Source organism: Danio aesculapii, chromosome 6, assembly GCF_903798145.1.
Source record: "Danio aesculapii chromosome 6, fDanAes4.1, whole genome shotgun sequence".
In the NCBI taxonomy this organism is placed as follows: domain Eukaryota; kingdom Metazoa; phylum Chordata; class Actinopteri; order Cypriniformes; family Danionidae; genus Danio; species Danio aesculapii.
Window position 1 is genome coordinate 30,863,247 of NC_079440.1, and position 15,087 is coordinate 30,878,333.

Genomic DNA, 15,087 nt, shown 5'->3' on the forward strand with positions numbered 1-15,087 from the left:
TTTCACCACGAAATTTAAAAAGGCTTAATTTGGTAATTCTGAATTTCATGTAATTTTCCGTCAAAAGAAAGATTAATATTAAATTTCAAGAAAGAAATCTAAATTATGAGAAAATTCAGAATTAATAGGAGCAATTCTGCAGGAAAGGTCAGAATTTTGACATTTAAATGAAGTCAGAATTGTGAGCTAAATAATACTTTGTAAAATATTATTTGCATTAGTGACTTGAACTTAAAACAGAAGTATGTTGAACTTCAGTTTTTCTATTTTCTCATGCATTAAATGACAAAAGACCACATCATTCATAGTGTTGCATAAGTTCCACATTTATTTCATATCTGACAATGTGTTAAGTGTACACAAACATTTGACTCATAACTCCAACACTCAGAAAGAGACATTGAACTACTGCCCACTGAAGATGGTACAAACCAAATACAACTGCATTATACACCATTCACAGCAATCGTGTTTATATACAAGGCAAGTAAAACTTCGAGAAAACAACAGAGAAAAAAAAATCTTATGAATGGAGTCATAATGTGCATAAAAGCAGAACGGAAGCACACAAATATTTGGTGTCAATTATGCGAATGATTGAATTCTTTTACTTTAGGATGTGGTAAATTAATTCAATGATAATGGAATGGGTGTTTTATGGAAAAGCTTGTAGAAACATTACAGGATATGCTATACTTCCAGCTCTCTGTGTTACTTTCTGCAAAGACAAAATTGAAAACACTTTACTTCTAGTGTGCACTTGAACTGAATGTGATTTTTTTAAGTAATTTTGTCACGCACATACAAACTTATTATTAAGGTATGTACGTTTCTAAAAGTAGAGGCATTGCTTGTATTCATTTTGAACTGGTCATGAAAGTGAAGTGAAATTGATTGACATATCAGTAAAAAAAAACTGGAGATATGCTTGTGTACTCAAAGATACAGGAATACCAATATTAATAACTGAATATTTGGAATCAGAAGCCTAAATCTCTGGAATCTATTCAGAGACAGATCAGTGTTTTCAGCAGAGGTGTTTTCTTGCAGTATTGAGTATGCGCTGTAGGTTGGTTGACCTCAGTCATTCTCATGAAGCTGCCAGATCCAGCTCTGCAAGAACATCTGATCTGTTCTCTGAACATGCAAAAATATTTCTCAGGTAAACTCCAGGATAGTTGTGCACAAGATAAATCAATTGAGATTGAGGCGGCATTTACGCTAGGGCTTTTTTGTTTTAAAGTGGCATTCAGACTAGCATTTTTTATTGTGTTTCTAAAAATCTGATCTCTGTCCACACTGTACAGCCAAAACACATGATTTGCGACCATACACGCTGACTGTTTTGCAGACATCTATACTTACAGCCTACAGGTTGCATAATGGTCATATGAGCAGGGCTTGATCAATCAGGGAACAATATGCAATAGTCTAGAAGATCAGTCAGTGAGCAATTCTGGATAGCCTTGCCTCCATTTTCAAAAGGCTTCCGTTTTGGTCCGTATACACTGAAATGGAACGCCAGCATTTCTAAACTAAAACACTATTTTTAAAATGCTTAGTTTTCATTGGTGAAATATGTCAGAGTAGTGTGGGAACCAGACGTACTGTAACAAAACAAAAACACATTAGCGTAAACATCACCTAAGCACAACACAGTCAGACCTGGGGCCTGTTTCAGTAAGGTGGTTCAATCAACTCGGAGTTTAAAGTTGAACTGAGTTGACTTACCAAGAGATTAAAAACTCAGAGTTTTCGGTTTCAGAACAGCTGATGTGAGTTAGGTCAATCAAGTCTGAGTAGACTAATTTAGTTTAGTTTAGCATACACACCGTGACTATAATAAGGCACTATCAATGGAGTGCAGATATTACGAGTCACCATGGCAACATCTGAAAAACAGAGATTAGAATTTTTTTCTCCAGCTGAACTTATAAGTTATAGCAAACATGACCATATATTTTAAAAAAAAAGCAACATCACTGCATCGGTGAAACAGATAAAACATAGCTGCTCGAGTTAATGCATAAGTTTACATTTAAAATATTTAAAGTATTTCAATATTTAAGTATAATAAAAAAACTAAGTAATGTAATGTGTGACATTTATTGACTTTTCACTTAAAAAAGTGGGGAATTGGCCATAATTTCAGATGTAATTGCATTAAATTACATAAAATAGGCTACTGCATAGTTTCTACAACAAATTTGACAAAACAAGAATGCGTATAACCTTAACTTAATGTTCAGTGGAAATGTTTAATTTAATGTTCCCACTTTTACACACGTTAATCAGTTTAAGATTAAATTTCTAAAGTTAAGTTTTTTTACTTTTTTAAAAGTTGTAAAAGTGCACTTGTGTGTCTGTCCTTTTTTATTGATCAAGTGGTAGAGGTTGATATGACATTTAGAATGTAAGCAGTACTAAAAAATAGTTTTTAGAATGAGTAATAATCCCATTAATTTAAGTACAGTTAATGTCCCTGTTAAAGGTCAGTAAATTTAAGCTTATTTATTTTTTGCAGTAATATCAAAGGTAAAACTTAAAACTATAGTATTGAATTTAATTGTTATTTTGCCAAAATAGGAGAAGCCATTCTTGTAACTTTGTTCTGTGTGTGACTGAAATGTAGGCAAAGAATGACTAAGGATAAGGTGAGAAATACCACTTCGTCTTTAAAAAAGGAGAGGAGACCGACAGAAACTCTGAGTTTAGAGAAAAAAAAAATCTGCTCCTGACAAGGTTAGGTTCACAGAGTAAGTTACCATGGTAACTGACTCCGAGTTAAAGTTACCTCTCTATCAGAATCAGGCTTAACTTACCCTGCTTTCTGGAGTTTGACAAACCTGCCATTTTGAAATGGAAAGCCCAGACTTTCTCTCATTTCAGGGTTAACATACTCTGAGTTTTCACTTAACCTCTTTTCTGAAATGGGGCCCTGAGGTGATGTTTACACTTGCGTGTTTTCACTTGTTTTGTTTTGTTAAGTTTATGCATGGCGTCCACAGTACTCTGGAAACTTTGACCTGTGAAAAACGAAGCATTTTGAAAAGGATGAAGATCAGAAAATACTGAAACTCAAACTTTTGAAAATGGAATTGCAGCTATCCACATTTGTTCTCTGACTGGTTTTATGGACTATTGTGTATTGTTCCCTGATTCGTCAAGTACCACTCATGTGATCATTATGCAACCTGTAGGCTAAGAACGTGAATGCTAGCAAAACAGAAAAATGTATGAGTAAGACATACAAACACTAGTCTCGATGAGGAAAGTTTACATTCTAATGTAGGCTGCATTTATACTAGTGTATTTCAGTTATAAAATGGTGGTTAAGAATGAAAACACTCCTCATTTAGACTGGCGCTTTATTCAGCAAAACATTCTCTGTCCTATACAGTATAAAATCATGATATGTGACCATTCATGAATCAGGGACCAATACGAAATAGCCTAGAAGACCAGTCTCAAAGTGATTGTAGCTTAAAGTCTGCATTTCAAGCAGGGCTTATTTCTTAAGTATGACACTGAAAAATGTTTCCTGTTAAATAAATACACTTCTTTTTGTTCATTTTAAAGAACTTGAGTAAAGCAATATTTACACCATCGAGATATCCTTAGAAATCCTATACGTAGGAAATGTACAGTAGACTTTGCCAACTTAATATGCAAGTTAAAGTAACTAAAAACCTGCTGTTGCCTGCGAACAGGTACTGTATGGTTGCACACAAAGAGAAACGATGGTAATGATGAGTGAATCTGAAAGTAGACATTCGTTCTGTTAAAGAAGCATACAGGACATACAGTTAGATGATGAACTTAAAAAAAAAAAAAGATGCAAGAGGCACAAAACCATATCTCATCACTCTCTGGGATGCATTTTAAAAATTCCATCAGTTGTGGACATACAGTATGATCTGATCAACTTCTAAACTTTTCAACTTTCAAGACTGACCACCATACAAAGCACTCTTTTAGGATCCTGGGCAATAATGATGATTCTTTTCTACCTGATACATCTAGCAAAAGCCTTTTTTTAACTAAAAAGTGAAATTCAAGTAATCTACTTGTAATAGCAGCTATCCCAGCATTCACTTCTAACCTGATCCCCAAATGCATTTCATCGTGTCGGGGGGAATGAGAGCAGTGAGGTCAGTAAAATGGAGGTCAGTCAACTCATGATTAAAAAAAAAAGTGCCATATGCAGAAATTGCACTGTACTTCTTCAAAAATATTACAGTCTTTGTCAATAAATACATGCTGAAATAAATAAAAACATGTTAAATAAATAGCTAACTAGATAAGACTTTAATAGAAATCTTAAAAATAAATTAGACAGATATAAGATCATTTGGGGATACCGATACTTCTTTATATAAAATATTAGACTGGATTATGATACATTTGAGATAAATCTACTGACCAGTACTCCAACAAAAATAGGCCAAATCTTTTTAATGGTTCTCGTTCGGAGATATGAGAATGCAACCATCGTCTGTTGCCAATTTTCTCCTCATGCGTCCTGATTATTTTGAAAACTTTATACGCTTTCAAGACCTTACAAAGGAAACATTATAAAGGTATATTGGTATTTATGATGGGCTGTACTGTGGCCAAGAACTGCACTTAAAGAGAGTAAGAGCGTAATATGACGTGATTCATTTGCTCCTTTCGCTAAGAACTGCTTATCGTTGATCGATTCCATCTTCCATAGCCAAGAGATGAATAAACATACGTTCTGCTGACTTAAATACTGACCAGTTTAAACCCATAGACTTACAGGTCAGGAGTAACACAATAAGGCTGTGTGATCCACCAAACTCAAGATATGCATTTCACTCTTCACAGTAACAAATTTGGACGCGTGTTTGCTTGAGGAATTCCCATCACCAGCTTTCTTAAATGTTGAAGACTACGTAAGCATACTATCTCTAAGCCAATGAATTAGCTAGCCTGTTCCGTTGGCGCTATAAGTTGAATATTTAGGCCAATGCAGATGCACAACAAAGGGCTTTAAATGTACAGGTGCACAGGTGATGTGAGTGTGGACAGGTGCAGGTACACACATGAAGGAAACAGAGGGTCAGAGAGCTGATTAAGCACAGAAACGTGTGGATCTGTCAGTACTGTAGCTCTATTTACAAGTTTAGTCCTTTGTGTTTTTGTTTTTTGTCCTTGAAGAGTTGTACATTGAGTATACATCTGGTGGGCTTAAAACCTCATCTGCCCAGCTCTCCTTCTGGACAGTTTAGACCTGAGGGGGAAAGAGAAAGATGAACAAATGTTGAAATAAAAGATCTTTTAATGTAAAAGTTAAAGGGATAGTTCAGCCAAAAAAGTTTATATATATATATATATATATATATATATATATATATATATATATATATATATATATATATATATATATATATATATATATATATATATATTATTATTATTATTATTATTATTATTATTATTATTATTTTGAATGAACTATAACTTTAAGCTAGGTGTGGTGATCCCCTAAGAGAAACAAAAGTAGATCCATTGTCAATAGGGCTTATCATACTGTGTTTAACACCATTACCGACATTCTATACCTTGCAGCAGATATTAACAGGTGAACTAAACATTCCTCAGAAAAAGACTATAGAGTACACAAGACATGTCACTCGTATAGTTTTGAATTGGGAAAAAGTGTAACCATCAATATGGCAAATGAAGCCCCACCTATTAGTACAGGAGCCAATTATCGATCGCTATAGACTGATGGAGAAGCTCATAACAGACGTCTGCTTTTATGACAGTTTGGTGGTCAACAAACATACTGGAATCTTAGTGAATACTTGCTTCACAGACATAAGAAATATACCCAGATAAAGCTGGAAATCTGTACTTTTAAATGAACCAAATGTACTTGAAAACAAAAGTTTTTGGTTTTGTAATCTGTATGAAATAAACGCGAGGTACAGTCCGTCCTGTCAAGCGCACATCACATGACAGCAACTACTCGAACACCCACAGACTTGTAAACAAAGAGTCACTTTCATTTCTGGAGGAGATTCGCCATCAAGACGAAGCTGTGAATTACTTTAAAAGAGCAGTGCGATCAGATGATCATTATCCAGAGGATGATAATACGTAGAACCGCCATAAATGAGGTTGGTGTCGTGATCTGATTCCTTTTGAGAGCGCATGCGTATTAGGTAACTTGAAAATATGCCGATTTTGTTTGATTCGAATGTTTAGAAACGAAACTTAGGAGAATATGTAATGTAATCGGAAGCTTGGCAAACAGTTTTGGAGAATTTGATGGTTCCCCATTCAGGCAGAACGCCCGAGTATACTGCCTAAGAGGCATTTCAAAGATGGCCGCTGAGTGAAATGACTTGCCTTAAAGGGACTTTGGTTTTCTGAAGATGTATCAGATTTTTTGAAAGTATCCTTTCAATGTAAATTTTTTAATTTGTCAGAACCGTTGTATTAAATCAACACCACTTATCTCTATGAAGTGTAACAGCAGTTTCAGTGTTGACATGACGTCTCGATTAACAACGATGTAAAATGACAAGTGAACTTCAACACCTTGTTTCAATTATGAATGAATAAGCACGTCTTATATTATATACAGTGTATCAATTGATTCAATGAAGGCCCAGATATTCTTCAAACAAAGTTCTTCTTGGTTTACCATTTGAGGGTAAAAGGATGTTTAAGAAGGATGAGCGATGGTATACTGTTTTCAAACATTCCAACACACCCTCCACTGCAGGAGATGTGGTTGTAAACTGTGCTGATGCTTTTTAAATAGTCAATGGTCTAAAAACAACAATAGTTTAGTTTATCACACATCTTTCTGAGGTAATATATTGCTCATAGAAATAGTTATGATATGGCTACACTTGTAATTTGACCTACATTTCACCATTTAATGTACACATGAAATCAGAACGAACCATCTTAATTTTAACTCACATTGATAGTTTTGTGGTGAACAACTCATCTGTGGGTTTTTAAAAAAAAAAATGTTTGCTCTTTTAATCTAAAATTGAAATCTGAAAATGCACTTCCTGCTTGTTTTCAGTGAAGTTCTCAGATTACGTCTGTCTGAGGTATTGGGCATGGTTAACATAGGGTGCTTTCACACTTGGTTCGAATACGTGGTCTGAACCCAAGTTCGATAGTCCCCCCTCGGCTGGTGTGTGTTCACACTGTCTTTTTTCCTTCTGAACCCTAATACGAGTGTGTCATTAAGGTGCTGTTTTGTGTACAGCTATTGCTAGGTGATGGCCACGAAAGCAAAGTGCCAAAATGGAGACGTACACATATCACGCTCATTCTGCTTTTACCGAAATGGTTGGTTTGGTTATCAAATACAGAGAGCCACTCGCATCTACTGTATCTGCCACAAAAAAATATTAAAAGCGTTCAAAAACCACGTGAAGTCGTTTTTGATGGAGACAAGCAGACATTATCACTCTATTTGCACTGGGTCAGTCCCGCTTATCGCCAAGGTAGGTTATACACAGACACACACACATGAATGTAATAAAAACTAAAGTTTGTTGTACAGTTAGCAGTTCATCTCCGTTATTTTGTTATGATTGCATTCATATCAGAAGTGAACCCTACCAGAGTGCACACAAACCGTACCCCAGACCACCTCTTTCAGCCGGACTTGGGTACGATTCACAGGTGCATACTGGAATATAGAAGACAATGTTCACACTAGCTAAACGTACTGTGCTCTGATGTCAAATGAATCCGTGTGTGGACCAAAAGAGCTAGAGTGAAAGCACCCATACTCAATCACAACACTCCAAATATCAGTTTTGACAGCTTTATGACAGCAAACAGAAATGGTGAGGAGAAGCAGTCTGTTAGGATGTAATAACTTTCCCAAAACCCTTTCTTTCCTATTGTATCTTTCTGAATGAAATGTCTACTTTAATGCATCCAATCAGCTAGCGGTAGAAAATAACAAGCCACACCCACTGTTTTCTCATTTAATATTCTGTTTCTCTGTGTCACAATTTGAAATAAACAAACAAACAAACAAACAAGAAAAAAAACAATCGCAGCTTCTGGTTCACGCAGATTTTAAAGTGTATTATGCCCTTGTGTGCATTGATGAATAAAGTACTGCTTATTACATAGTCACTTCTAAACCAAGCAGAAATTTAGAATCACATATCCTATTGACTATTTCACACATAAAATTTCAGCATAAGGTAAATGAAACCACATCTTTAGACAAGTACTCCACTGTACCTGATAGATCCAGCAAGCAGAGGGTTAAAGGCATACAGCCAGTCATGCATCTCCTTGTCATTACTGGCTTGAAGGAGTATCCCACGATGCTCTGTGCATACCGCAAATGTGTAGGGGGTCTGGAGTTCACACAGATATTAAATCACAGTTCAGTCTAAAACATCAATTTACTCGAAATGTGTTTCATTAGAAAAGATTAACTTGAACAGAATACAAATAAAAGTATAATTTCATTCTGATAGCTCCCTTAAGACATTCCGTGAAGCAAAGTATAAACTACTTTAAGTGTATATGTGAGGCAACTCGTCCTCAATCAGAGTATTAGTAGACTCTAATATCTGCTAAAACGTTATTTTGATGTTTCACCAACAGACATTCTGCAGACTATGAGTCATTTTGCAAGTATGTCAACTAATATTAACTCTAACCATAACCTAACTCTACTTATACCCTTAATAATACTCTACTGAGTTTACACTAGTTTAAAATAGTGTCTACAGTACTCTGGCATGTTTGAACCACAAAATGGAGGGTTTTAAAAATGTTGAAGAACCTATTGTGGAAATACTGTTATTCCATTTTAATACATACAGACTGTAATGCAAACTTTTGCAAAAGCTATCAGTAATCACACTCTGACTCTGAGTGTTCCCCAAAACCCGTAGTTTCTCTGTCGCAGATCTATCGTTTGAACCACGTTAGTTATAACGTAAAACGCCCATAATGATGCTCTAAACGGGGTGGTAACAACTTCTTTAGAGAAGAACCCCATAATTTCTTTGTGCAAAGTATGTTGTTTTACATGCACACACAATATTAGTTTTGGTAAAAACATGCACTCGTTTCCATATTAACTGCAATATGTAAATGGCATATATAGGGCCTATGCTTCCTTTACAAATATTGAGAATATTACATATTGTAATCTAAAACATAAAAATCACTTACAAAAGCTAACACATATTCTAATATCATATATAAATCATATAAATAAATAATTAAATAATGAGGCTATTTTTTAAGAAATGAAATTTAATATTTATTATTCATTAGGAAATAAAAAAATCCTGCTTTAATAATAATATTAATAATATTAATGATGATGATGATTATGATTATGGTTATTATTATTATTAAGTAGGATATTGTTTATTATTAAAATTCTACTTTTACAGTTTGACAAATGCAAACCACTGCAGAAATTTTCTAGCCAACAGGCCCATGTCATATACAGTACAGATCCTTAATAAATAACCTACTATAATTTAAAAGCATTAACGTATGCTATGTTTTTTGTATTCACAAGCTTTGGAGATTTAACGTAAATTCTGCTTTTAAATATAGGTCACCTATAGCTTTTGTCATGAGCCATGGCAGTATTCAAAATGACATCAATGTTTTTTTTTTTTTAAAGTGCACTGTGAAGGGAGCGCAACTGTAAACATGAAGATCGCTAAAACTGAACTGTAAAAATACTTTGAAAGCAAATTACACCTAAGAAAGATGACCTTAATGTTTTTTTTTAAATAATTCCAAGTTTAAATGTTAGAATGATCTAAATCAATGGGGCATAGCGGGTATAACTGGGAATAGAACACAGCCAGGAACTATGTTTCTAACTACAGCTTTACAGGTGTAGTTGCAAGCATACAAGTTTGCGATGCAGTTTGCGATTGTTCATTGGAACGATGGATTTGGGAAATGCCAAATCAACGAACTATGTTTGTAACGATGGAACTTGCGACCTTAGTTGGCTAATGATGTTTTTTTTCAGAAACGCACCCCTGGAAAAGCAGCGTTTTCACTCTAAAACACAAAAGGAACTAGTGAATATGGGACTTTAGTTGACATGTACAGTAGTTGAATTGTTATGTCTAAAGGGAACCATCAATAAAAAACAAAAAATAAAATAAAATGTTTGACCTTCAGCATGGCCTGCTGGTCTTCGCTGTACTCCACTTGTGCTGAGGACAGGTTAAGAATGGCCCTTTCCACTGTGTCTCTGTCTGAGTTGTAGATGTAGACATAAGGCCGACGAACCACCACATATCTCTTAACCCAGCCATTACTGTGGGGCTCCAGGAAGTGCAAATAGCCTTTCTTTGACACAATTGGGCTGTTAAAGATTAAAAGAGAAAACCTGTTACAACCAGATTCCAAACATACAAACTCATTCAATTTCAGAAATTACATTTTATATACAACAGAAAATAACTGATCATACTTTATCCAAACAACATGAATTCAGTCTGTAATTTTGATTTATACCTGACACGGATTTCCTGAATGTCTGGCACAAAAGTGCGGGTTCTTGATCTAGGCTCTTGGGTCTTCTTACCATCTGTTTCAGAGTCAAGATTGGGGCTCACAGCACGAGATCGGGGTGTTGGGGGTCTACACATATGAGCAGTAAGAATATAGATGTAAGTGTTTCATTTGGAGTAATGTTAGACAGGCAGCTTTAAAATAAGACTTCAAAGTAGATCTTCTTAAACATCATCAGTTAAAATGGGTGTAATTTATCATATAATAGTTCAGTTTCAGTTTATTCAGTTCAGTTTATTATGCAGAATAAATAAAAAGTTAAGAGACCACTTCAAAGTTATTATCGGTTCTCTGGAGTTGCAACTAATAGGTGCATTTTTTGAGTAAAATTTGTGATTTATTCCATAAACTGCTAATAATGAAAAATGATAATCAAAAGTTCAAATAGGAATGATATAATTTAGATAATGGATTTGTAGAAAATAACAATAGATTTTAATCATATTTTTGCTGTAAATGAAGAAATTACAAACACTCAAATGACTATTAAAGTATTTTTTTCCACAGAATTGTACTTTAAGCAGTTTAAAAATTTATACTTCAGTTCTGCATTGGTACTTTCACTGCACTGTTTTCCTTCAACCTGCTCTCATAACTTTCAACTTAAAAATGTCCTGAAGTTTGTTGCATTAAAATTAAGTCTACTTTTTTTTTTTACAGTGTAGGCAAACTAATTAGTTCCATGATTCCAATCCAATCAAATCACTCAAAACAAAAACCAGACACCGGACAGACCAACGCTTTGTAAATGCAGCTAACAGGTATAGTGTGGAAGTATTAAAAGTGCCAAAGAATATGCAGAATTGTTACACACAACAACAACCGAGAAGCTGTTTAGACTGCATGTATAAACAATAACTAAATGCCCTACAGAATGTTACATTTTCAAACTAATGCACGTTTGTCTTTCTTCTGTTAGTGCAGCATGAGCTTGGTTTGCAGTTTCAACTGCTGGACACTAGTAGCTTGATAATCAGGGTTTAATGTGCATAAGCATTAACATACTGTATCGTCGCAGCTAGATCTTTGCCCCTTGGGCTACAAAGATTTTGCCAAGGACAGTGCATAAATGGTGAATAATATAACTTACACTTAGAAACAGCATTAAAAGAAATGGCACTGATGAAAGCTGCATTTTTAATATGTAGGTGTAACCCACCTGTTCTACACCACCCACTCGCTCCAAGCTAGGATTAAACGTGCGATTATTTGCATGAGTGGTTGCTCTAACAAAAAGGTTAAAGACCACAGCCTCTATTACAGGGAGGATATAAGAACTTTAAATAGTTTTTAGAACAGATCCTCTAATTGCACTACATTTTTTGGGGGGGCAAGCAATGGTACTTTTACTGGAGTATGATCTTTCCACCACAATACAACTTTCTTCAGCTATTCAAACTAAAGATTTATTCAGACGAGACTGATATGGAGATGAGTTGACTTGAAGAATAAATGAAGTCTTTCATTCAATCTCCTTCCGTATTGCAGAATACTGCAGCACCACACAACTTTATAATATAGTTGTAATATAATGTTTGCTTGCTTTGGCATTTACAGGGTTATTATTGACCTTATTCTTCACGTATGAGCGGGCAGAGCCATTTGAATCTTTTTGGCTCGAGACTTCCGGTTTCATTCACTTCCATTCATTTTTAAACGTTAAAAATGTTGCAAACTGATATTTTCTAATTATATTATTCTGCTTTGTCTGTATTGTAATGAACACACTTGTTTGTAGAGCAAGTAGTTTGACCGTTTTTTGTCATTTAGTATTCCTAGTCATTTCTCCCATAGGCAACGGAATCGGAAGTTCTAAAACAATTACAAAAACGAGCGCACTTCAGCATTGAAAAATAAGGTCAACAGGTCTATTCCTTGATGTGGGAGAGCAATTCAGACAGGATTTGTTGATGTTTTTATCGCATTTGACATTATAACCCTAAATAAATGCATCTGTGAGCAATATCCTCTGTTTTTTCATCACTAAGACATGCAAACAAAACATAGAATAACACGAAATGTAACAGAATAGTTTATATATCGACAGGAAAGTGGTCAGAAATAGTCAACAGTAAACAGTAAATGTTATTTGCAACTCCAGTTGATTTGTGTTGAGGAAATCCATTTTTAAGCTGTATTTTTTTTTTTTCTTTAATTCTGAGAAACAGAACAGCAGTCGTGTAGTACTGACCTGAGATCAGTGTTGTGAATGTATCGGCTCTCCACAAGTGAAGGGCATGTGGAGGAGGGCGTGAGGGTGCTTTCGGCACACACTGAGGCAGAGTCTTTCAGGAGAGTCACTGACATCTCACTCAACTACGACACATTACAGCGAAATCAGTCAGTAAACTCAGAACACAACACAAATCTTTACAAAAAAAAAATACTTCAATGGGCTGCTCTCATCTCATTTTTTTCAAAGCTCCACTTTTTAATGCACTGAATCTCATATTCTAACTGGTCTGAGATCTCTAAGTGTAATAATGTTAGTTGACAGAGGAAAATAAAGTGTTAAAAATAAGTGTAAAATGTTGTAAACCTTTACCTTGCTCTCACTGGCGCTAACACACACATGGCTGTAGTCCCTGTTAAATGTGTGGTTAAGCAAACGCAGACACTGTTGGGGCAAGAATACAAAAGCGAATTTTAAATGTAACAAAACCCGTTTCATCATGATTTTCTCAAGTCACTGCTGTATTGTATAATACATTTTTACATTTTATTTAATACTTCATTCACAGGAAAAAAAATAGTTATATTTTAATCCATAGAAATCAAAATATAATAGAAAATGTAATAATATATATATATATATATATATATATATATATATATATATATATATATATACACACACACACACGTTGTTAACAATTTCCTGCCGAATCTAAAGTAACTTACTGGCAGCAGTTCGCCAGTAAATTACAGTAAATCAATTACAGTTAAAATACCGTATTTATTTACAGCACCATTTATCTCACTGTATATAAATTTACAATATTGTGTATCTTTACAATTTATCTTTACTTTAAAATATGGTAACATACTGCATAACTGTCCTACAGTAAAATACAGTTCACATTACAGTTAAATACTGTGTCATTTACAAAAATCGCGAATAGTGCACTGTTAACAAAGTCCTGTAAAATCTACAGTAACTTTAAATCAATTACAGCAAAAATACTGTATTTACATTTACAGCACTATTTATCTCACTGTATATTCATTTACAATATTGAATATCTTTACTGAAAAATATACAGTTATTTTCACAATGCAACTTTAAAATATGATAACATACTGCATAACTGTCCTACAGTAAAATACAGTTCACATTACAGTTAAATACTGTGTCATTTACAAAAATCGTTTACAGTGTATATATAAAGACTTGATGAATAATATTATAACATAGAAATATTTGATATGTAATATTATATTTATTTTTTTTGTAATATTTGGATTTTTCTATAGATTAAAAAAAACATAAAATGTTTTTTTTTTCATAAATTATGATACTGGATGATTCAGGAGTTTTTAAAAACACATAATGTACATGAACTGTCACAGAATAAGATTATGTGAATAATCACATTTTGAAAATGACAGAAAATACTTCCAAGGTGATGATATGCAAATGACAGTTTTTGTTTTTAATTCTGAATAAAAATAATTAAAAAATAGGTATGAATATAATAATTACTGGAAAAAAAATATATCAATAATAACAATAATAAATACATGAAAAAATAAAAATCTCTTTATTAAAAAGTAGGTTTTATTTTTTCAATTAAATTTGATTTAGGTTATTTAAAAATCTCCTTTTGGTTAGCTCTTTAGCAGGACATTGATTCACCTTTGCAGCCAGCTCCCTCTGCCTCTCACTGGGTGTGTCGGGGCCGGGCCCGGGGTTGTGGCCCAGGCCGAGGTTAGTGGAGGGAGAAGAGGACTCGGTTAGATCCTCACTCCCGCAGGACAGCAGCGACTCCTGGCCCAGCAGCAGGGTGGACTCCAGCTTCTCCCTAAGGAGGAGGTAGTGTCTGGTTTTCTCCACCTAACATACCAAAAAATAAATAAATTAGTGAACATCAAATTGTAACAGTTTCACATAAATGAACACTTTATTACAAGCTCTATCCATATTCTAACTAGTTCATTTGATTTAAGGATTCTGCTATTTATCCACTTTATTCACATGACTACTAACATTTTTAAATTACTTTAAATTTAAATTAATTATAAATTGCACTTCTGATTTGAGGAACTTCCATGTCCCAAAATAATTGAAATAATCACTTCAAAGAATAAGCTTGTGATACAAATAATCTATAAACAGTAAATGTACTGCTGGTAATGTTTGTTATTTTCATCTGTCATCAAAATAACATTATGCTAGGTATTTGTATTTGACATTATCACAAACATATCTGTGGCCAAAGCCTTTTGAGTTCACTGATGTTTTGTTCCTCCATATTAAATCATCTTTATATGCCACACAGTTCAGTA

At 34.2% G+C, this 15,087-nt stretch overlaps 1 protein-coding gene across 1 annotated transcript in view; it reads right to left on the reverse strand.

The window, feature by feature from the left end:
• Positions 1-305: 305 nt before the first annotated feature.
• Positions 306-15,087, reverse strand: part of kif1aa (kinesin family member 1Aa) — a 146,147-nt gene continuing 131,365 nt past the window's right edge. Inside the window, exons 42-48 of the mRNA XM_056459953.1 lie at positions 14,438-14,635; positions 13,127-13,198; positions 12,773-12,897; positions 10,525-10,650; positions 10,180-10,372; positions 8,257-8,375; positions 306-5,254 (exon numbers count right to left, since the gene is read on the reverse strand). Coding sequence (XP_056315928.1) covers positions 5,212-5,254; positions 8,257-8,375; positions 10,180-10,372; positions 10,525-10,650; positions 12,773-12,897; positions 13,127-13,198; positions 14,438-14,635 — 876 coding nt within the window. The 3' untranslated portion in view covers positions 306-5,211. The remainder of the gene's footprint in view (positions 5,255-8,256; positions 8,376-10,179; positions 10,373-10,524; positions 10,651-12,772; positions 12,898-13,126; positions 13,199-14,437; positions 14,636-15,087) is intronic.